General features: G+C 54.5%; 1 protein-coding gene across 2 annotated transcripts in view; it reads right to left on the bottom strand.

Moving 5' to 3' along the window:
* Window positions 1-22,246, bottom strand: part of Lrig1 (leucine rich repeats and immunoglobulin like domains 1) — a 126,707-nt gene that overhangs the window by 12,655 nt on the left and 91,806 nt on the right. Inside the window, exons 5-12 of one of the 2 annotated variants that reach the window (XM_071618409.1) lie at window positions 20,671-20,814; window positions 19,284-19,427; window positions 16,353-16,496; window positions 13,739-13,882; window positions 11,369-11,449; window positions 7,333-7,404; window positions 6,535-6,606; window positions 1,711-1,874 (exon numbers count right to left, since the gene is read on the bottom strand). In XM_071618409.1, the coding sequence (XP_071474510.1) occupies window positions 1,711-1,874; window positions 6,535-6,606; window positions 7,333-7,404; window positions 11,369-11,449; window positions 13,739-13,882; window positions 16,353-16,496; window positions 19,284-19,427; window positions 20,671-20,814 (965 nt within the window). The remainder of the gene's footprint in view (window positions 1-1,710; window positions 1,875-6,534; window positions 6,607-7,332; window positions 7,405-11,368; window positions 11,450-13,738; window positions 13,883-16,352; window positions 16,497-19,283; window positions 19,428-20,670; window positions 20,815-22,246) is intronic. The other variant, XM_071618412.1, reaches the window with a different exon arrangement.

The raw sequence follows: 22,246 nt of genomic DNA, 5'->3' as shown, positions 1-22,246 counted from the left end.
CTATTATAAACAACGCTGCTGTGAACACACGTGTGGAGAGGTTTCCGTGAGATGTGCATTTGTCCCAGGAGAGGAACAGATCGTAACTGTTTAAATGAGGAACTGCTAAGGCTGCCTTCCCAAGGAACTGCCCATCTTGTATTGATCCCAGCAGTGGGGGGATGGGGGGTTTCAGGTGCGTCCCCTCACTTGTCAGCACTGGCTCCTACCTGGCTCTACCTGCCATCTTAGAGGGTGTGAGTTGGTCGTGCTTTCAAATTTTTTTTTTTTTTTAGAGGCGTGGGAGAGCGAACAGAGCTGGAAACTCTGATCTCCTGCCAAGTGTTTTCGTGATTCCCATTAACACCAGATGGTTGGGGTTTTTTTGGAGAGAGGGTGGGGGGAAGCCTGAGCTGAATCGAGGGGGTGGGTCTGAGAGATGTGAGATCAACAACCACTGCAATCTGCCAGTGCCCAAGGTCAGGGCTGCCACAGAAGTCCTCCCTGGAAGTCCTCCCTGGAGGGTCCGAGGGAAAGGCTGCCCTGTGGCAGGAGCGGGAGGAAGTGGCAGACAGCCTCGCTCCAGGGAGCTGTGGAAAGAGATTAATGGTCCAGGGCTCCCTGAGCAATGGGCAATGAACCACGGACCGCACAGCCATTCCGTGCCCAGGGAGCCGGAACTGGGCACAGCCTGGGACCCCCCGCAGAAGGCCCCTAAGAAGGACCGGCACCGTCTGGAGATCTGCAACCGTGTTCTCCATGCTTACTTCTCCCCGGTCTGAACCAGGCGGGAGGGGGGCCAGCAGGCCCACACTAAGCAGGGGTTCGTCCCAGTGGGGTGAAGGGTGAACGCATGGACGGAGGGCAGTCTTCTTTCACCCCCAGCAGGGAAATGGCTACTGCCAGAGCCAAAAGTAGGTCACAGACGTGGCCCAGCAGGAACCCTGCACTGCTAGGTGGGCTTCCAGTTAGGACTGTCCCAGCCAGGACCTGGCAGCAGGAGAGATGTGCATGTGCCCAGCAGGGCCTGACGGGTGTGGCATCCTGTCCCCTCTCCTGCTCCAAGCAAACGCCAGGAACAACTCAAAATCCATCTCAATCTTTGCCTCCGTGTTCGTGGCCGAGAGGCTGCGTCATTCCTGTCTGGGCTAGCCCGTGTGTGTGTGTGTGTGTGTGTGTGTGTGTGTGTGTGTATGCGCGCGCAGCTGTTCAGCATTTTCTGTACTCTTTGTGGATCCTGAGCACTCCTGGTCAAAAAAAGATGACATTCTAACAACCCATAGGAAGGAGGCATCTCTAGCTATCCCTGCAGATTTCAGGGGTTTGGAGAAACAGCCACAGTGCAGGTGAACCCGGAGGGACTGTTTTTACTAGAGCGAATGTTCTCCCGAGACCCGTGGACCATCATATGGTGCGTCGATTCCCAGTGACACCAGGGCCCCAGATCTCTCCGGAAACACCGGAAACACCTTCCTGTGACTGATTATTCTGAGTGTCACCAAGCCCCTGGATGCTGCCCTCTGATTAAACGCTACACTCCAAGCGTCCCAGGAGGCACCTCATGGTAAATGCCGTGTGTGGTTTCAGCGGGAAATAAACGGCATCCAGGGGCCAATCCCAGCCATGGGCTGGGATCCCCGGGATCACAGCAATGGCTCCCACAAGCAGGAGGCCCGCCTGGCCTCTTCGCCCTTCGTGGAAAAAAAAAAAAAATCTTCCACGAGGTCTTACCACACACGAAACTCTCTGGCGGTACTGAGAAAATGCTCTGGCCCTTCAGTGACTCTGGGTGGGCACAGGTGGCTGTCACAAAGGCCTGCAGTGTCCTGCTCTCGAGCCATGGAGGCAGCCACTTGAGCTGGCAGTCACACAGGAAGCTGTCACTGCTGATGTGGCTGAAAGAAAGAAAAGGATACTAAGTGTGGGTCTGCACGGAATAGGGCAGCTTTAACAGACGGGGACATTCATCGCCACCCACAGCGCGTGACACCAACACCGCGGACCTGACTGGGAGATGCCCTCCCCACAGTTCCTCTCTGCTGGAGGAACAGCGCCTAGAACCTACCTGGAGATTCGCACCAAGTGCAGCTTCTGACAGAGTCCGTCAGGATGGAGCCCAACTCTGCCCTCCTACCAAGCTCCAGGGGGGGAGCTGAGACCCCTGCTCCAGAGGCTGCACTTGGCCCTTGTTCTCAGACTCTGCTCCTGTTATCTTGGGGACACCTCCTCACCTTTTCCTGACCTTGGATACACTCTACAGTGGCAAGAGCACTTTCCTGATAAATCCCAAACTCAGTCCCCAGCCCTGGGACCTTGATCTCAACTCTGCAACAAGTTCTAAGAAGTCTTCTTTCTTCTTTTATGGCTGCTGCTTTTTGACTGGCCAAGCTGGGTTCAGGGATTGAACCCAGAGGCACTTAAGCACTGAGCCACATCACCAACCCTTTTCATTTTTTTATTTAGAGACAGGGTCTCGCTGAGTTGCTTAGGGCTTCACTAAGTTGCTGAGGCTGGCTTTGAACTCGTGATCCTCCTGCCTCAGCCTCCTGAGCCACCGGGATCATAGGCGAGCACCACCGCACCTGGCAAAGCTGCATGTTTTCTTACTTCTGAATGTCAGCCTCCTGGCCTCACGGCCCTCTCTCTACACGAGCGTCGCTCAGGAGGTCGGGAGAATGCAGCCCTGCTCCCTAAATAGTGCTCATTAGTTAACTGCCTCTGCCCAGGGAGCAGGAGAACGTTCAACTTGGGTTTTGTGAGCCTCCAACCAAAACAGAGAATATTTTCTTTTTCATTTCTCAGCAACTGAGGGTAAGCTTTTCAAACAGAAATCAGAATGGCCATCTGAGCGGACATTCCTTCCTGAGGAGTCACACACCAAGATAAGTCACCCGGAGAGTCTAGCTGCCCTGGTCCTGGGAGAGCCCAGGCCTGAGCTGAAGAGCAGTGGCCAACCTATGAGAAGGACAGACACAAAGACACGTGGCTTCCCTGTCATGTCCCTGACACTCAGTGACAGAAAGGGGCACAGTAAGCCTAGGAAATCCACACACGTGGTGCTGGCCAACAGTCCAGCCAATGGCTTGTTCTTCCAGCTGCTGCAACCCTCAGACCCACAAAACAACCACAGGGACTGGCTTTCTGTTCTCTTTCACTCTGAATGTGGTTTTGTTTGTTTGTTACTGGGGATTGAACTCAGGGACACTCGACCCCTGAGCCCCATCCCCAGCCCTAGTTTGTATTTTATTTAGAGACAGGGTCTCACTGAGTTGCTCAGGGCCTCACTAAGTTGCTGAGGCTGGCTTTGAACTCTTAATCCTCCTGTCTCAGTCTCCAGAGCTGCTGGGATTATAGGCATGCACCACCGCGCCTGGCCCACCCCCAGTCCTTTTTATATTTTATTTAGAGAGAGAGTCTTGCTGAGTTGCTCAGGGCCTCGCTAAGTGGCTGAGGCTGGCTTTGAACTCCTTTTGAACTCCTTTAATCCTCCTGTCTCAACCTCCCAAGGACTTCCAATGAGCAAAGAAAGTGTCCAACTAGCAAACAGCAAGGAAGAGTGAACAACCTGTTTCCTCATCATTCCCAGAGGTAAGGTCACAAAATACTTCTCTGAAAACTGAAATGATTCATCTTAAAGCCATGATAATAGGGAGGCCTGGCCCAGGGCAGACCGTAGCGTAGGCCTGAGGCTTTGGATTGTATCTGTCAGGCAGCTGACTTTCTGTGTCCTGCTAAGGAGTTACTCTAGGGGTGGAAGGGCAGCTGATGAACAGAAATGGCCCACCTCACTCCTGTGCAGGGAGGAGGGTGTCCCAGGCACAGCTCCTGTGACTGACTCACTGCGCCAGGACCTCACCCTCCTGGTGAGGAGCCAGCGGGAACTCCCACTGTCAGAATCTCCTCGGGTTCAACCTCCAGGGGCACTTATGCAGTTCCCCAGGGCACTGCGTTGGAAAGCCTGCAGGCAGAGCCTGGGCCAGGGCTCAGGACAGCCTGGCCACACCACCCTGTAAGTTAGAGACAAAGGCCAGGCTGACTGGAAAGAGGGGACCGTGAGCTGCCCAGCCTCCGCTGACTCCTGCCCGTCTTCAGCACTCGGGCAAAGCTCAGCCTCCGCAGCTGCCAACAGACACGGCCCCCCTGGCTCCCGCCTCCAGCCACCCCGATACTTCGCTGGCTAAGAGTGTGCATTTTCATGACTCCAACTCAAAGTGTGTTTCTGATCATCGCTTGTGGAAATTTACCCAGAGGGCCACAAAGTGCACACCACAACCTGCCTTGTGCCATGGGGAAGAAAAAACCAACAGGAATTAACCCTCGGGGCCTTCCAGAGGATGGGCCCAGGCCAGCCCCAGCTGGGTCCATGCAGCAGCGACTGACGGGAACCCAGGCGGGGACCAAGGCTCAGCGCCAGAGCCAGGCAGAGTGGGGTTTTGTTGTCTTTCTTTTCTTTGCGAGGTGGGGGTGGGGGTGGGTTGCCCAAGCTTCTATAGGGTTCAGTTCTTCCCAACTAGACAACGGTCTCCTAAGAACCTAAAAGAAGAATCTCTCTCCTTTTTTCCTTCTTTCGCCCAAAATACCCTTTTCCCATTTAATCAGATCTTCTGGACTCCTGACACGTTTGGAAGTTTAGAGAAAAGTTGTTAAGAACTGAACAGATCATGCTCACCCATCCCAGGAGATCTGGATTTTTTTTTTTCTGGCACTGGGGATTAAACTCAGGGGTGCTCAACCACTGAGCCCCATCCCCAGCCCTTTTTATTTTTATTTTTTTTTTTTATTTAGAGACAGGATCTCGCTGAGTTGCTTAGAACCTCTCTAAGTCGCTGAGGCTGGCTTTGAACTCATGATCCTCCTGCCTCAGCCTCCTGAGCCCAGGGATCTTTTATAACCAACATTCCCCCTTACTTGCTTTCTCAGTATCCTGCCCTATATCCAGTGCAGAATCACTTGTCAAGAAGAGGACCTGGGGAAATCTGTTCTTCAGAATCTGTCTCACCCAGATGGACAAGAGAAGAGTAGCCATGGTTGGAAGCAGGAAAGAAGCCCAGAAGGCTCCCTCCCTGTGTGGCTCTCCACACAGCCCCGCGACCCCAGTGAGCCTGCCGTGAGCTCCCATTTGGAGGTTCCTGACCCCCCTCGCTCAGCAAGAGCACCCTCGAGTTCCTCAGCACAAGCTCTTCATGGGACAAGTGCTCCACACCCCCTCCTCTCAGAGAGATGCTGTCTGCCCCCTTGGGCTCTCAGCCACGGGGACTGGGCCTTTTCCCCATTCCTACCCTCCCCGCCCCAATCAAGGGTCCACCTGGAGTGGCCTCAGGAATGGGATGAGGTCAGGGCATCTGGCACCTCACAGGCACGCCTCAGAACACTCAGTGAGACCTGCAGGGGACTGACATTACGGATGGAACTTACTGGCCACAGAATCAGTGGCGTGTGGGAGTGGGAAAGGAGGCGGGGCCATCGCTCTGCCTGGGCCACGACGGTGGGGAGCTCCTCTAGCCCTGGTCGGTCACCTGGCACCCCACCTCTGAGCATCCATCAGTGCCCCTGCTGCTCGAACCCACCCGGCTCGCTCAAGAAGCCCTTCTCCATGCGGCCTCTTCACTGTAAGCAAACCCAAGTGAGGAGAACGTGTCCCTGGGGTAACTAAAGGGGTGATCACCCACTTTTTAGAGAAGAACGCACCTGACGTTATACAGAACAGCTGTTGGCACACCACAGCCTGCAGGCTGCTGCTGCTGTACAAATTCAATGGCACACAGCCACGCCTGTTCCCCTATGTATTATTTATGGCTGCTTTCTGCTTTAACAACCTCGCCAAGGAGTTGCTACACAGACCCTGTGACCCAGGGTCAAAAATATTCACATCACTACCCTTTAAGAAAAAGATTGTTGCTGGGTATGCTGGTGCACGCCTGGGATACCAGCAACTCTGGAGGCTGAGTCAGGAGGATCTCAAGTTTGAGGCCAGAACTTGTTTTGTCTGCTTAGGGCAGGGGGTTGCCCTAGCTTCTGAAAAGGTTCAGTTCTTCCTTAGTAATACCCTGTCTCAAAAAGGGCTGGTGATGTAGCTCAGTGGTGGCGCACCCCTGAGTTCCATCCTCAGTACCACCCCGCCAAAAAAAAAAAGGTATTTTCTACCTATTGATCCCAAGTAAGCACCACTTCCTTTGGGGGGGGGGGCAGGGGGGAACTGGGGATTGAAATTGAACTTTGGGACACTTAAGCACTGAGCCACATCCCCAGCCCTTTTAATTTTTTTTATTTAGAGACAGGGTCTCACTGAGTTGCTTAGAGCCTCAATAAGTTGCTGAGGCTGGCTTTCAACTTGCGATCCTCCTGCCTCAGCCTCCTGAGTCGCTAGGATAACAGGCGTGTGCCACCAAGCCAGCTTCCGCATAGTTTTTTTTTTTTTAAGAACACTTTGACTTACATCTACCCATAAACAATCAGAGCTACTAGATACAGTGAGCATAAAGCAATTACAAGGGTTTGTTACTCTGGAAGTTCGTCCTCATGTTCACAAGGCCCCCAGGAAGCCCCGGTACTTACAGCTCCTTAAGATTCCTCATCTTGATAAAGGTGTCCAGCTGCACAGACCTGATGGCATTCTCTCCCAGGTCCCTGAAACACAACACAAGGACTTGTGCCAAGAGACCCCGGGTGCCCTTCCAGCCAGCCCCGTGTCTGAGCCAGGAGACTCGGCGGTTTTCGGTGACAGCCTTGGTTTCAGGTGACCCACACAGGTGATCCCTCCACAGGAGGTGGCTCTTGCACGTGTTGACACAGCACGTGCGGTGACAGGGGGACCCAGCCCGTCTGAGGGGCAGCGCAGAGGTGGCTGCAGGCCTGCTCAGCAAGTCAACTGCCACAGGCTCTCCCAGCAGAACCGGGGCTGAACTTGGTGCAAAGAGGAAACAGATCACGCCCACCACTGGAGGCAGCTACCCCAGAAGGATGTGAAGGTCTCAGGGCTGGCTGGTCCCCTTCCTCCCAGGGCCAGCCAGAGACGCTCCCAGTGGGGTGGGGTATGCGTCACTCTGCTGGCTGGCCTAGTGGGGGTGGCGAGGAGACCAGGGCCCAGGGAGGGGCGGGGGCAGCGGCGACACAGGGCAGTGGAGGGAGGAAGGTACTGTCCGCACACCAGCTGCATTCATGGGGATCACACCAACTGGCCATGTGTTCTGGGACTGCTCTGGCACGGGCAAGATCAGGGCCAGCACTGAAGCAGCTGCCGCTTCTAAACAGCCTGTTTCTCGGTTTACAAAGATGCCATTCAATCCTAGCCGACTTCGCCGTGGCCGCCCTTGGCAGGCCTGCGGGTCAGGCAGGGTCTGTCGAGATACTCACAGGTGCTCCAGGCCTTCCAGCCCCGAGAACGCTCTCTTAGCCACGGACTTGATCTTGTTCCCGAACAGAGTCCTGCAGATTCCGAACATCCAGGAAGAGACAGGGTGGGGGACAAGGGGGGAGAAAGAACACACGGTCAGCCTGTCTGGTGAGAGGCAGGGGAAGCTGACCTGCGCTGAGATCCCAGGGCGGACACACACAGCCCTGCCCCTTCTGAGAGGAAACGCTTTTCCCTCTATTGGAATCCAGGAGCAACGACAGGCTGAAGGTGCACGCACTTTAGGGCCTACAAAGGCCCCCTGCAGACTCCATCTCACTCAGGTCAGAACGGCGATCATTAAGAATACAACTGACAATAAGTGTTGGTGAGGATGTGGGGAAAAGGTACGCTCAGACACTGCTGGTGGGACTGCAAATTGGTGCAGCCACTCTGGAAAGCAGTCTGGAGATTCCTCAAAAAACTTGGAATGGAACCACCAATTGATCCAGCTATCCCACTCCTTGGTCTATATCCAAAGGACTTAAAATCAGCATACTACAGTGACATGGTCACATCGATGTTTATAGCAGCCCCGTTCACAATAGCTAAGCTCTGGAACCAAACTAGGTGCCCCTCAACAGATGAATGGATAAAGAAAATACAGTGTACATACACAATGGGATATTACTCAGCCTTAAAGAATGAAATTATGGCATTTGCAGGTAAAAGGATGGAACCAGAGACTATTGTGTTAAGTGGAATGAGTTCATCCCAAAAAACAAAGGCCAAATATTCTCTCTGATTTGTGAATGCTAGCCCAAAACAAGGGCGGTTGGGGGAATAATAGAAATCCATTGCATTAGAAAAAGGGAAATGTAGGGAAGGGAGGGGGATGGGAATGGGAAAGACAGTGGAGTGAATGGGACAGAACTTTCCCATGTTCATATGTGAACACACGACCAGGGAAACTCCACATCAGGTCCAACCACAAGAATGGGAAGTGAGACTCCATGTGTGTGTAGTATGTCAAAATACACTCTTCTGTCCTACATAACTAATAAGAACAAATAAAATCCATTGGACACACACTTGTCCCACCTGGCCCTCTGTTTCCAAGGGCCCCCTGAAGGGGGTTGGGGGTGAGGCAGGCAATAGCATCACAAGAGACAGGCTGGGTAGTCTCTCAGTGAGAAGAAACAGAGAAGGTAACGAAAACTGTGGATCTGAAAGCTGCTGCCCACTTCTGAGAACTGTGTTCCAGGGATAATGGCTCCCAAAAGAGGCAAGGAGGGGACAGGAAAACGGGTGGCTTGTCAGGGTGGCTCCACAGCTCTTTGCACCTGAGATGCACCCTGGCATCTCAGCCTGCAGGAGATGCCTTGTGCTGTGTCTTGTGAGCAAGACCCCAGATTTTAAATGATGTCAACCCATCAGACATGGGTGCCACCAAGAACCAGGTAAGAAATGTGGAATACAAAGGCCTCCCCGCAGAGAAGCCAGTGAGCACCAAGTCCCCCTGCAGGGATGCCAAGAAAGGGAAGGTGAGCCCCAGAAAACCAAAGATGGCAGGGTCAGGCCATCGCCAGATGTCTGAGCTTCAACCCAACTGCAACAGGGCAGGAGCAGCAGGTGTCCTCGGGAGTACAGGCCAAGCCAGGACCCAGAGCTCGGGCGGGGGAGGCTGCTCCACCTGCTCCCCAGACACCACCAGCCCACAGGCCAACGTCTGCGGCAGCCACGCCACAGGGCTCCCTGTCCCCCATTTCATCAGAAACAGACTCCTCCCCTGGGGGCCTCCATTCCAAGGGCCCCCGCAGTCACTCCACATTCAGCCTCAGACAAAGGCCAGCTCTGTTTCCTGTCTCCTCTGGAGGGCAGAGAGCAAACAGGCCACAGACCCCTGTGCATGTCTCCTCTCCGAGGTGGTGTGTGCATGGACGTGCCAGCAATCTCACCCCCAAAAGTAGTTCTACGGCCTCGCAACCAAGACTTCTATTTTTAAACAAATAAACCAAACACAGAAAACCTGGTGGCTGGGCTTAGGCTCTGTAACCGCAGAACTAGCAGCAAATAAGGGCTCAGGAGGGCACCAAACTCCAAGCAAGGCTGAGGGCACTGCCAACCTCTCCACCTGCTCAGATCCCCCCCCCCCAGCCGAGGACCCGTGCACCCCAGGTCCTAGTAAAAACGCAAGGCGCTGATTAGCTAGACCTGTGAACCAGATCCAGGGAAAAGCCAGGCTGTGTTTCATCCACTCCATGTTAGTCACATTGACCCCTTTTACAGTGAGGCCAGGCTGTTATCCCTAATGGTGACAATAGCAATAAAATGAGTTCTCCATTTCTCAGGGCCCGTCGTGCTGTGCATGGACTACAACAGGCCTTCACCTTCTCCCAGCCGGCGCGTGGGGGCTGGGTGGCGCTCTAGCTAGACACCGCAGCGGTTCTAACAAACAGCCGCTGGGTGGGCAAGGGGGACCGGGGGCTCTCCGCTGGGGGGATGCTCTTGTCCCACGGCCAGGGATCCCAGGGAAGGGATGGCTGGCCTCTCATGAGTCTCCCGGCCAGTCAGTCACAGGCTCCCAAAGGCTGGATCAGTGCTTGCCCAAGCCACGGTGGCAAGGCACAGGGGGACGGTGCAGTGGCACTCATGTCCCTGGGACTAGCAATGACAGGCACAAACCCCTCTCCCCATGAATCCCACCCTGAAGGCCCCACCCAAAAGCTACAGGACCTCCTACCTCGTGGGAACCCAGAGGCTGGGCATCTCTCCGACACCCCCTTTACCTGGACCTCTGCTCCCAGCCTCCCAAAGAACGCCCCAGGCACAGGGCAGACCCCTGCATCGCCTGCCCTCCCCACGTCGCTAACAGTGCCAATGAACTGCCTCTCCTGGGGTCCAGAAACTCTCCCTTCTCTCCTCATTTGCTACCTGCGCAGGTCCCCAGCAGGTGACACCAGAGCAATTTTGGAACAGGATCTCTGGAGTGGGAGAGTACGACAATCCCAGGAAACCTGGGGGAAAGGCACACTCCAGCAGCACCAGGAAGGGCTGGGCTTGAGGGACTACCTGAGCTCAAAACCTGGAACAAGGAAGGGCAACGTCCACCCGGTGGTCACAGAGGGCTCTGCTGCTCTTAGTGGGAAAATATCCTCAGTTAGGCCTGTGGTGAGCGAGGAAGGACCCCAGGAGTGGCTCACCTCCCCATTCAGAGGCAGATCCAGCAAGACCAGCCTCTCAAGCTCTCCAAAGGCAGGCCCAGGCCACCTCGCGGGGACTCCACATGGCTCCTCTGTGCTGGCATGCTCCACTCTGCCCAGGGGAGCCCCGCAGACTGGGGCCAGCCCATCCAGATGGGGCAATGTAGTGTGATGGCCACCATGCCCTCCAGCACAGCCATGCCACAGAGCTCCCAGTGACCCTGGGAGGAAATCCAGCAGGGGAGGGGATCCAAGCAGGTTCCCTCCTTAAGTGGTCACTCAACACCAAGCACAGTGGTCAACCTAGAGGTGTGCACCAAGATCCGCTTTTCTCTTTCCCTTCTAATGCACAAACTTTCGCACACCAGCAGACAAGACAAAGCAGTATTGTGAACCCCAGATGGCTGCCCCACACCTACAGGTGTCATTGGATTGTGCCAATCTCATTATCCCCTCCACCTCTACCCTTTCGCCATTTTCTAATCCAGCTGGATTATTTCAAATCCAAATCACAGGCATCAAATCATTTTCTTTTCTTTTTTCTTTTTTTTTTGGTATCAGGGAATTGAACCCAGGGGCACTTAACCACTGAGCCACATCTCCAGCCCAATTTAATATTTTATTTAGAGACAGGGTCTCCCTGAGTTGCTTACGGCCTCGCCATTGCTGAGGCTAGCTCTGAACTCATGATCCTCCTGCCTCAGCCTCCCGAGCCGCTGGGATGACAGGTGTGCACCACCACACCAAGGTAGAGCCCACTTTTTGCTGCAGGACTCAGACACAGGACAAGGGAGCTGTTCAAGGGGGTTCCAGTGCGTACCAGCGCTCAGAGAGCCACGAACTCAGAAATACTCACAGCTTGCTGAGGCTGTCGAGGCCTGTGAAGGCGCCACTGGTGTCCTCTATTGTGCCTGAGATCTCGTTGTGGTCCAGGTCCCTGGGGAGAAGACAGAGTGTGAACCTCTCAGTCACAACCCTCACCCCACTTTTTTTCATTAGTTCTACATGACAATAGAATATGGCATCATTTTTAAAGCATGGAATATAATTTGTTCTGATTCGGTCCCCAGGATTTCCCCTCCCACTCTCTGTAAGGACAGGAGAACTGCTTCAGACTGGGTTTCTACTTCACAGCTCAAGGCACCCAGGTATACCCTAGGAGCCCAGTGTCCTGTACGGTCATGAGGAGTGCGGCTCTGAGAAGCAGGCCCCGCTCTGTGCAGCCTGCAGCGTGGCTGGGCCCCCACGGCCTTCCAACGCAGCTGATGCACACCCCAAATAAGCAGCTTTCTCCGGCCAGGCCCGGGGGCGGGAAGCAGTACAGAGCACATGACGGAAAGCCCAGTTTGTATTCTGCCTGCCCAGAGTGGACATCTGGCCCTGGCCTGGAGGATCTGTTGACAAGTTCCTTGAGGTTCCTATCTTCTCGAACTCAACCAGAGTCCCCTTTTTTGGACCCGACCAAGAATCTGGAGCAAAGCACGTAGAAGAAAAAAATCAGGCAGTGAAGAAAGGGACCCTGGCCCTGTGCCCTGCATGCTGGCCAGTGAGTCTGGGGCCCAGAGCCCATCTCCTCACGGGGCCTGCAGAGAGCTAGACACTGAGCCAGGGAGGACATCTGGGTGCTGAGTCAGACTTGTGACCCGCTCGCCAGGGTGGGAGAGATGGGGCCAACTCTCCAGGCCAGGCTCCCCCAGCAGAGCAAATCCCAAGGCCAGTGACTCAGCCCGCTTCCCAGCGTCCAAGGGCAGGTCACGGTGCCCAGGCGGGACATCGCACCTGGCGGCCAGGCCCTGTTCTGCACGCACTCTGCCATCTCCAACTTTCCACCAGGCCCTTGGGCCTGCCCTTCCCTCTCCTGAGTCCTTGCACAAGGGCCAGGATCAGAAGGGGATGCTCTTGGCTCTCAGGAGGACCTGGAATGGACGGTGCCAGTGGGAAGGGAGCTCTGAGTGAAGGTGAACCACTCACTGTGACCTTGCTTGAGCAAAGTCGGCTGCTGGAGGGGCTTCTCCTTCCCACAGCTCCTGCCTGTTATCTTCAGACTGGATGCACCCAGGCCTGGGGCGGTGGCTTTGTGTGCTTGTGTCCCCACTCCTGCTGCCAACCTTTCCCTCTTCCTCTGGCCTGCTAAGTCTCCATGCCTGGCCTCCTTATCCTGGCCTTGTAGGACTTCTGCTTGAATAGCTTGGCCTGGGGCGCTTTGCTCCCCCAGGCAGTGACTCCACATTAAAGCCAGCTCCGCCAGATGCAAGTGCAGAGGGGCGTCCTGCCCCAACTGCCTGCAGCAAGCCCCTGTCCACCAGGAGATCATGCCTAGGAAGGGGGTCTCAGAGCCCACCACCACTGTCTGCTGAAAATCACACACCCCCCTCTGGGGGCTTTCTGCAGATGGTTTGGAAACTGTCTGAGGCCAACAATCGAAAAGTTCTCTAAAAATCCCAGAAAAGCATCTGGGGGTGACTTCTGGTGACTCACCTAATGGGACACTTAGAGGGACATGGCATATCACCTCCACCTGGTTGAACGGCTCCCTAATGAGGACAAGGAAAGACACAGAGTCCCCAACTCCACCTCTTTTGGAAATGAGGCACATCGGACACCAAGTGTAACAAAGGAGTTTTTGAACTAGTTTTCTGCAATGGTTTGGAGAAAAGACATAGAGGGTTTAAAAAATGAAGCCGGGCGCAGTGGTTCATGCCTGTAATCCCAGGGGCTCAGGAGGCTAAGGCAGGAGGATTGTGAGTTCAAAGCCAGCCTCAGCAAAAAGCGAGGCCCTAAGTAACTCCGTGAGACCCTGTCTCTAAATAAAATACAGAATAGGGCTGGGGATGGGGCTCAGTGGCCAAGTGCCCCTGAGTTCCATCACTGGTATCGAAAGAAAGAAAAAAAAAGATGATTGCAGGGACAGTGTGGCAGTGGCTGCCGACCTGGGGACGCTCACTTCAACAGCAGGACCCAGCGTCCTGACAGGCACAGTGTGCAGCTTCTGCTTGGTGACACCACACTTTAGGGTTGTCATTCCCCTCAGGCACCATCCCAGGGGTACAAGGCATTTGACATCATATACACACATGACACATCAGCTTGGGGTCCAATTCCCACCCAAAGCCATTGGGAGCAGAGTTCGGAGAACTCCCAGAGGCCTTCAGGGGCCAGCTCTGCCCTGTTCTGCTCTCCCGCCCAGGACCCCGTCACTCTGTCACCCCCACAGCGAATGCCGTACAAGATGCGCAGGTTCTTGAGTCCCTTGAAGGCGCCCTCGGCGATGTGGCTGATGGAGTTGTGGCTGAGGCGCAGGACGCTCAGGCTGCCCAGCTCGGCCAGGCTCTCCTCGTCCAGCCGCGTGAGGTTGTTGAAGGACAGGATCCTGGGGAGGCGGAGGGGCACAGGTCATTATCAGCCCGTGGGATCTCCGTGGGCAGGGAGCATCTCACAGTGGACGTACAGCTAGGTCATCCACCTGGTCTAACAACAGGGATGGCTGTGCAGGTCCCGGTGTGGTTAAACTATAGGGGATGGCACAAGGTCAGGCAATACAAAGCCTCCCTGCTGGTGTCCAGGCTGGGCCTGATTCAGATCTTTCTTGGCAGAGGCCCCCGACACCCTGGACAGGCCCCTTGTGGGTCAGATGCTGCCACTCCATGCACTGGACAGCAGAGGGCGCCACACATCCCTGCCTGGGACAGCCACTGCAGGGCCTCAGCCTCAGCCTGGGAGGCTCTGGCCTGAGTGTCACCTACCCTCCCTGTGAGCAGGACAGGACACGCCCCAAATCATCCACTTAGCCTACATGTGAGACTCCACCCCTCCTCCCAGACACCCGTGCATTTCTGACACAACCCTGGCGCTGGTCACTTGGCATCTGGGTCACCTCTGGTTGAAAAATGGTTAGTTTGGGCTGGGTCAGGAAGAAGGAAAATAGTATCAGTGAAGATTAATAGGTTTTTAAAGGGGGCAGCCGGCAGCCTTCTTTCCCTGCCGGAGAAATAAGTCATGGTGTCTGTCAGTCGCAGGACCTGGCAGGAGACCAAAATTATATCCTCACCTGCAATTAAGGAGTTGGCTTAAGGGAGGGGCGGGAAAGCAACCCTCAGCCTGGCTCTGAGGTGACCTGAGCACGGGGCAAGCTTCTGGGACTGGTCAAGGCACGCTGCAGTGACCCCTGGCCCCTCTACAGGGTACAGCAGACAGCGGTCCACAGCCAGAAAGGGGAGCAGGGGACTCAAAGCCCCGCCAAAGCTCCGGAGCACAGCTTCTCCCAGGAGGTCACACACACCGTCTCAGGACGGCTCCTCACCCTAGGAACTGGACAGGCTCGGGACTGCGGGACTCAACACCTGCCCTGCTTCCCCAGGGCTCCCAGCCCAGGACAACAGAGAACCACGCGTCCCCTGAGTTCCCTCATGCGGTCCCCGGCTAAGCAAAGAGCGTGTCATCCAATACCACAAGAGGGGCGAAGCAGCACCCTGAAGCATCAGGAGGGCGAATCTAACACCCCAAGCCCAAGGGCAGTGAGCGGGAGGGACAGGCGGGCTGCTGCGTGGCACACGCCCTGACCACAGACCCATGGAGACCGAAACGCCAGGTCAGCAGAGGGATGCACGTGGGCCAGTGACGTGAGACACACACAACGGGAGGGACCGGGTAAGGACTCGGGCTGCGAGTGCAGCATGAAGTTCCCAGGCCCCCGTGAGTGTGCCTGGCACCCGTAACGCTCACATGAAGTGACGATTTTTCTAGGCCAAGCCTACGAGAAGTGGGAAAGGAGAAAACCCTCCTGAAAAATAAGGAAACCCGACTGGACTGAACTAGAGCATGATTAAACTGAAAATTCCCACCTAGCGAGGACCTGTTCCCCCAGCACAAGCAGAGCTCTAGAAACGGGTGCAGACACAGGAACACGGCCACGTTCTCGACCCTCAGCTCTGCAGCCCCACCTGTGCACACAGGATGGAGAGGGCACCCAGGTTCCTTCTCCAGGGGTCACCACTGTGGCTCTCAGCTTGAGCAGGAGTGAGCTCAGGTGCCCTCAGGCCCAGCCTGGGTGTCCCGCCTGGGGATCTTCCAAAGGGATGGGGGGGGGGGGCTGTGTGCCTCCACGCACATCCACCTCCTCCACCAGGCACGACACGTAAAGGGAGGAGCCAGGTCCCTGGGGAAGCCGACCCAGGTGCAAGCGCTGAGGACACACAAATTCTTCCACAGTCAGCGGGTCGCCATTGCTCTGTTCATGCTCCTAGTGTGCTTCAAACACACTGTTTCTCTCTCTCTCCCTCTTTGGTACTGGGGCTTGAACCCGGGGGTGCTCTACCACTGAGCCACATTGCCAGCTTCTTTTATTTATTTATTTATTTATTTATTTTTGAGACAGGTCCCACTAATTTGCTGAGGCTGGCCTCAAGCTTGTGATACTCCTGCCTCGGCCTCCCAAGTCACTGGCATTATAGGTGTGCCACACCATGGCCCAGAGGTCTAAGGTACCATCACTCCCCAAGTAGCTACAGTGAGAAGGGTTCTTCGGGTTGCCCTTCCCAGGCAGAGCCCTTGACTTCAGGAGCTTTTTCCACACCCAAGAAATCCCTGGAGACAGAGGCTCCCCATGGGGACAGACAGGTTACACCTCTGTTATTCCAAAAATAGGAGGCAGGAAGGGCCTGGAGCTCAAAGCCCTGACAGTCCTGCTTTGGGCCTGTCTATCTTTCTTTCTTCCAGAACAGGGCCACGGGCCTGCCGGCCTCTGAGCTGCCTTTGCCCCCGAGGCCTGCACCCCTTCCTAGTCCACTGCTCTCTGGGCTCTGGAGGATCTGCCTCCACAGACCAAAGCCGAGGACACTTACAACTCATGCAGCTTCTGACAGAAGTTCCAGCCATCGCGGTGGATGCGCGAGATGGAGTTGTGGCCGAGGTGCAGCTGGTGCAGGGCCGTGAGGCCGTAGAGGGAGCCGCTGTTCACTTCCACCAGGTTGTTGTGCTCGAGGTGTCTGCAATGACAGTGCCCGGGGTCAAGGGGGTCCGACCTTCACCCGACACCCGGAGTGTGCCTGGTCAGTGCTCCCATCAGACACGGCGGTCACACAGAAGGTGTAAGAGAGCACCTGGGAAGCATGGAGCCCCCCTGGTGTGCACACACGGCAGAGAGAAGACGGGCAGACCCCAGCGGAGGGTCTGCAGGCCAAGACATACTCAGAAAGTTTGGAAGGGCAGGGGACGTTAGCCATAAGTGAGTCAAAGTGAACCAGGCAGATGAGTGGGCAGAGGGGCTCTCGGCAAGGGCAAAGCCAGGAGAGGAACAGAGAGAGGAGGGGGAAAGGGAGGCAGCCCTTATCCTCACCCAGCTGACAAAATCCACTGTGCCAGGAGACGTGGCATTAGCTCTGGGGTCCAATGACTGTATGATTTTTTTTTCTGGTACTGGGGATTGAACCCAGGGGCGCTTAACCACTGAGCCACATCCCCAGCTCTTTTTTATTTTTTATTTATTCAGGGTCTCATTGAGTTGCTTACGGCCTCGCTAAGTTGCTGAGGCTGGCTTTGAACTCACGATCCTCCTGCCTCAGCCTCCTGAGCCACTGGGATTACAGGTGTGTGCACCACTACTCCCGGCTCAATGACTACAAGATTTAAATCTTGATTTTGCCATTTTGATGGCTTAATGAGTCTGAACACCTGTGAAATAGAAATATCCAGAAGAATCCACCTCACGGCGTTGTACGGGGAGGGAAAAGGGAATGTACCTTGGGGTTGTAGGCAGTGTCAGGACCTGGTCCCAACAAGCTCATTAAGTATGTACAGTAGGTCCCTGACTTACAGTATTCCAACTTGTAATGTCCCCACTCTATGACTAGCGCACATTCTTCAGACACTCCGCTTGGAATTCTGAATCTAGATCTTTGCTACCTGGTACAATCCTTTCTCAATGCTGGGAGTGGCAGCGAGACGGCTCCCCGTCAGCCCTGTGGTCACCAGAGGAAACAACTGACACTCCATCATGTGTCATCTGCCAAGCTAGGACACCCTGGGTACTAGGTATTAAGTGTATTTTCAATTTATGACATCCTCAGCTCACAGTGGGCTTCTCGGGATGTGACCCCATCGAATGAAAAGTATCCGTGTGCCATTCCCTCACTTCTCAGAATCCTCGCCAATGACAGCTCCGCCCAGACAACTGGTTTCTCTCTTGGAAGTTACCAATGCACATTTTGCCTTTTTTTTTTTGGTACCAGGGATTGAACCCAGGGGTGCTTAACCACCCACTGAGCCACATCCCCAGCCCTTTTTTATTTTTGATTTAAAGACAAGGTCTCGCTGAGTTGCTTAGGACCTTGATAAGTTGCTGAGGCTGGCCTCAAACTTACAATCCTCCTGCCTCAGCCTCCCGAGCCACTGGGATTACAGGCCCTAATTTGTATAAATTCGTTCCACGTAAAAACGAAATGGTAGCGCCTCACACTGTTTTCTTCTGAAAATTCTCTTCATCTCAGACCACCATCAACTTAGAACTTCAGATTCTAAATGACAGGCCTGAGGAAGGAAGAGTGTTCTGGAATATGCACCACAGAGCTCCAGCCCAGCTGAAGTGGCAAAGGAGGAGAAGCCACCGGCATCCTGGTCATGCAAAGCAGAGATGTTTCTGCACAGCACACTGTGGGGCCTGGGCCTAGGCTTCTGGGCTTGGTTTCAGTTATAAAGATGAGTGAAAGAAGTGGGTAAAGATACTGGTGCAGGTGTGCCAACTTGGAAGTAACCACCCAAACCTGAAAACAGGAGAACCAAGAGGAAATGCTGAGACCCAGCTGTCTCCTGGGAGAAGAACCGGGATGGGGAGGGAGGGGGAGGGGACGGCGATGGGTGGGCAGCAGCTGCTTTCCTTTACTATCCGATTCATTCACGCAGAGGCATTACCTCTGATGAAAAATAAACAAATTTAAATGTCGAACGACAGCAGATTGCATTCCTCTGCTTTTTTTTGATGTGGCCTTTGTTTCTGGCAGGCCTCGGCTCCGCTATTGGACACATCTGGCCGAAGAGCATGTTCCCTTGATAAAAGCTGCACATCTGTACCAAGTGCCTTGATGAGCTCACAAGGCAGAAATAAATCTCCTGCGATGAACTATACATTCTGGGTCCACCTGCACATCAAGGAAGACGGTCAAACCCAAAATGGGGAGGGAAGGAGCTTCCTGTGGGGTGTGGGAGTGCAGAGGATGTGGGGAAGGATCTGTTCCGCTGCGAGGAAGTGGGGGTGGGAGGAGGCCCAGGAACGGGGCTCCTTCCTGCACCCCCTGACCTGATTCACAGAACCTCCTCCAAGAGATGCTCCTACTCTGCTACGGAAACACGAACGGATCTGGTTGAGTCTGCAGAGACACGGAGTTGGGACCACAGGAAGGCTCAAAGGACAGGTGGCCTGCCGGGTGCGGTGGCGCAGGCCTGTCATCGAGGCAGCTCGGGAGGCTGAGGCAGGAGGATCGCGAGTTCAAAGCCAGCCTCAGCAAAAGTTAGACGCTCAGCAACTCAGTGAGACCCTGTCTCTAAATAAAATACAACACAGAGCTGGGGATGGGGCTCAGGGGTCGAGTGCCTCCCCAAGTTCAATCCCTGGTACCAAAAGAAAAAAAAAAGAAAGAAAAAGGATAGGCGGCCTGCTCTCCACCTAGGGCTCAGCTGAATGGACACACACAGGCTGCCCCACTCCCCACAGAGGCAGGGTGCAGAGGCCACGGCCTCACCCTTGGGCTGGAGCCCCGCCAGGGCCCGCCCTCACTTACAGCGCGTGCATATTGGACAGCCCCCAGAAAGCGCCATCCGTCAGCTTGCTGATGTTGTTTCTCTGGAGCCTCAGCACCTCCAAGCTGTCCAGGCCCTGGAACGTGAGGCCCTCGATCAACCGAATCCGATTCCGATTAAGGTCCCTGAAGAAAAGAAGCCCACGGGCTCAGAGCCTCCCTGTGCACATTCCACACACACACACACACACACACACACACACACACGCCCCTGCCGAGTTCCCCAGCCAGCGAGCCAGCGGGTATCGAATGGCAAGAACACTTGCAGTCAGGGCACCTGACGGGATCTCCATGTATGGGGCAGCGTGGGCAAGAGTGGCGGGGGGACACCCCATGAAGCACACACATTCAGCTGCTGGCTCTAGCACTAGAGAGCCTTGGGAGAACCGAAAGGACTCTGGGTAGCCTGGAGGGGCAGGGAACGACACACGGAGCTCATCGGAAAGCCCTGGTTTCCCCCAAGTATTTCTGCAGCATCTCGTGACCCAGTCTCCTCAGCATCATGGAGACCTTCTCCGCAGACAGCCCAGGATCCACACCCCGCTGAGCCTCAACAACTGTTCTCGTCAATGTAAACCAAATTTCCACTACTGGCTTGTTTCCCTGATATTTACTTTTCCAATAATAAAAAGAAGTAGAAAACCAATCAATCAATCAATCAATAAAGAGCCAGGCATGGTGGCACAGGGCTATAATCCCAGTGGCGTGGGAGGATCGTGAGTTCAAAGCCAGCCTCAGCAACTCAGCGAGGTCCTAAGCAACTCAGTGAGACTCTGTCTCTAAATAAAATACAAAATAGGGCTGGGGATGTGGCTCAGTGGTCGAGTGCCTCTGAGTTCAATCCCCGGTACCAAAAAAAAAAAAAAACAAGAGACAATCATAAATCAACCACCTTGTAAGATTTAGGAGATAAAGATTGCCATCTCCTGCTTACCGCCTCTAGCCATGCTAACTTCCTGCCAAATTCAAGAAATGTCGAGGATGCCATCAAGCACAAGGTGCATATTTTACGGGTACCTTTAATAACAACACTAAAACCTCTGAGATAAATAAACAGAATGCACGCTGCCCAAGCACTAGCCACGCCAGCTAACCAGCAGGATTCCTCATGTCATAGGGGAGGACACCAGCATGAACCCGCACATTCATACTCAGTGGACCTCATCCCTGCAAGATGAGGTGGCCCACCGGCCCCAGACCCAGCTCCAATCTGCTTTTACTAGGTGTTGCCATAGGGGCATTAATTACGGTTCGTGCAGAACTTTACTGGGGGGAGTAGGGGTTGCATTTGGTGCTAGGTCCTTGGGGAAGTTTGACCCCCATAAAATTGGGCTATAACCTTAATTAAAGTACCGGTTTCTGAACTCACAATTGTGTCAGCCTGGGTAACTTGAATGCTTTTACAGGAAGCTGGGTGATCCTGTTTTTGCTCAGGCGAAGAGTCAGCAGCGACCGTGACAGGCCATCGAATGCTCCTGACTCCAGGGTGCCGATGCGATTGCTGGCCAGGTTGCTGGAACGAGTCAGGAGAGAAAATGTCACAGCCGTAGGAGGCCTTCCTCGTGCTGTTACAGACACCAGACCCAGCTGGATCCGAGCTGGGAAAACACGCTAAGACACACCCAGAGGGACAGGCTTCCTGAGGAGACGTCTGTCACCACGAGGCTTCAGAGCCTGCCCTGACTCCCGGATGGGGAAGCACTGCAGGTGGCAGGACTGCCCAAGGTCACACGGCAGTCCTGTGCACACAGCACCCATGGCTAGTGGGCCCAAGAGGGCGGGAGGGACCAGCAGACACCTCCACCCCCAGCCCTCCTGCAAACCTGCCAACCTCGGGCCACAACTGGCCCGCCCACGGGAAAAGCCCTACACAAAGCACAAACCAGAGGCCAGGTCAGATTCCATTCCACGATTTGGGGAAACAGTCTTTAATCCTGAAGTGGGTCTCATTTTGGGACTTACATAATAAGTGTGTACAAGGCAATTCCTTTAAATGATTTTAAATACCTGAAAGAAACCCTCTAGTTAAAGAGACCTGAGCCAAGCTCTTTAGAAAGCTAGCCATACCACGCCTGTTATCCCAGTGGCTTGGGAGGCTGAGGCAGGAAGATCACAAGTTCAAAGCCAGCCTCAGCAAAAGCGAGACCCTAAGCAACTCAGTAAGACTCTGTTTCTAAATAAAGTACAGAATAGGGCTGGGGATGGGGCTCAGTGGTTGAGCACCCCTGAGTTCAATCCCCGGTACCCCCGCCCCCACCAAAAAAAGACACGCAATACTTTTTCAGGGCCATCTCCTTTGACCGTACCGAGCGGATGGACTGCAGTGTACAACACAGATACATGTGTCACACTGTGTGCAAAGCATAGCAAGCAGTGGAAAAGAAAAGGGAAAAAATAAAAGGAATAAAATAAATCAGTATTCCTATGAGAAGTTACCCCTCAATACCCTTCTTACTGCTTTTCCTAGACAAAAGATTGGTGTGTGTGTGTGTGTGTTTTTAAACAAAACAAAACAACAAAAACACAAAAAGAACAGCGCCTAAGTGAAAAGGAGAAAACCCAGAGAACCTTCTGCCCTGGGGGGAGGAACAAGGCTCCTCTGGATTCTTTACCAGGCAGAGCCCCAGCACAGGGCACATGAGGATTCTCTACAACGGGGCCGGACTGTTTGTTCTCGACACTCCAGATTAGAGAAGAACAGCCTCTGGGATGAAGATAGAGCAGCCACAAGCTGCCAAAAGAGAAAGTCCCTCCTGCTTTCTTGCAGCGACAGAAGGTCAGTGCAATTCTGTTTAGCGGCTGGTGGTTTCTTGGTTCTGAGCAAGGGAGTGTCGGGCGGCAGCTGGACACCTCGGGACAGCCTCCACTCGAGGCTTAACAAAGGCCAAGGCCTCCTGTTCCCGATTTTGGCACCTTGATGCAGCCTGAGAATGACCTGGAAGATC

This window comes from Marmota flaviventris, chromosome 1 (assembly GCF_047511675.1).
Source record: "Marmota flaviventris isolate mMarFla1 chromosome 1, mMarFla1.hap1, whole genome shotgun sequence".
In the NCBI taxonomy this organism is placed as follows: domain Eukaryota; kingdom Metazoa; phylum Chordata; class Mammalia; order Rodentia; family Sciuridae; genus Marmota; species Marmota flaviventris.
This window is presented reverse-complemented; position numbering and strand designations above follow the sequence as displayed.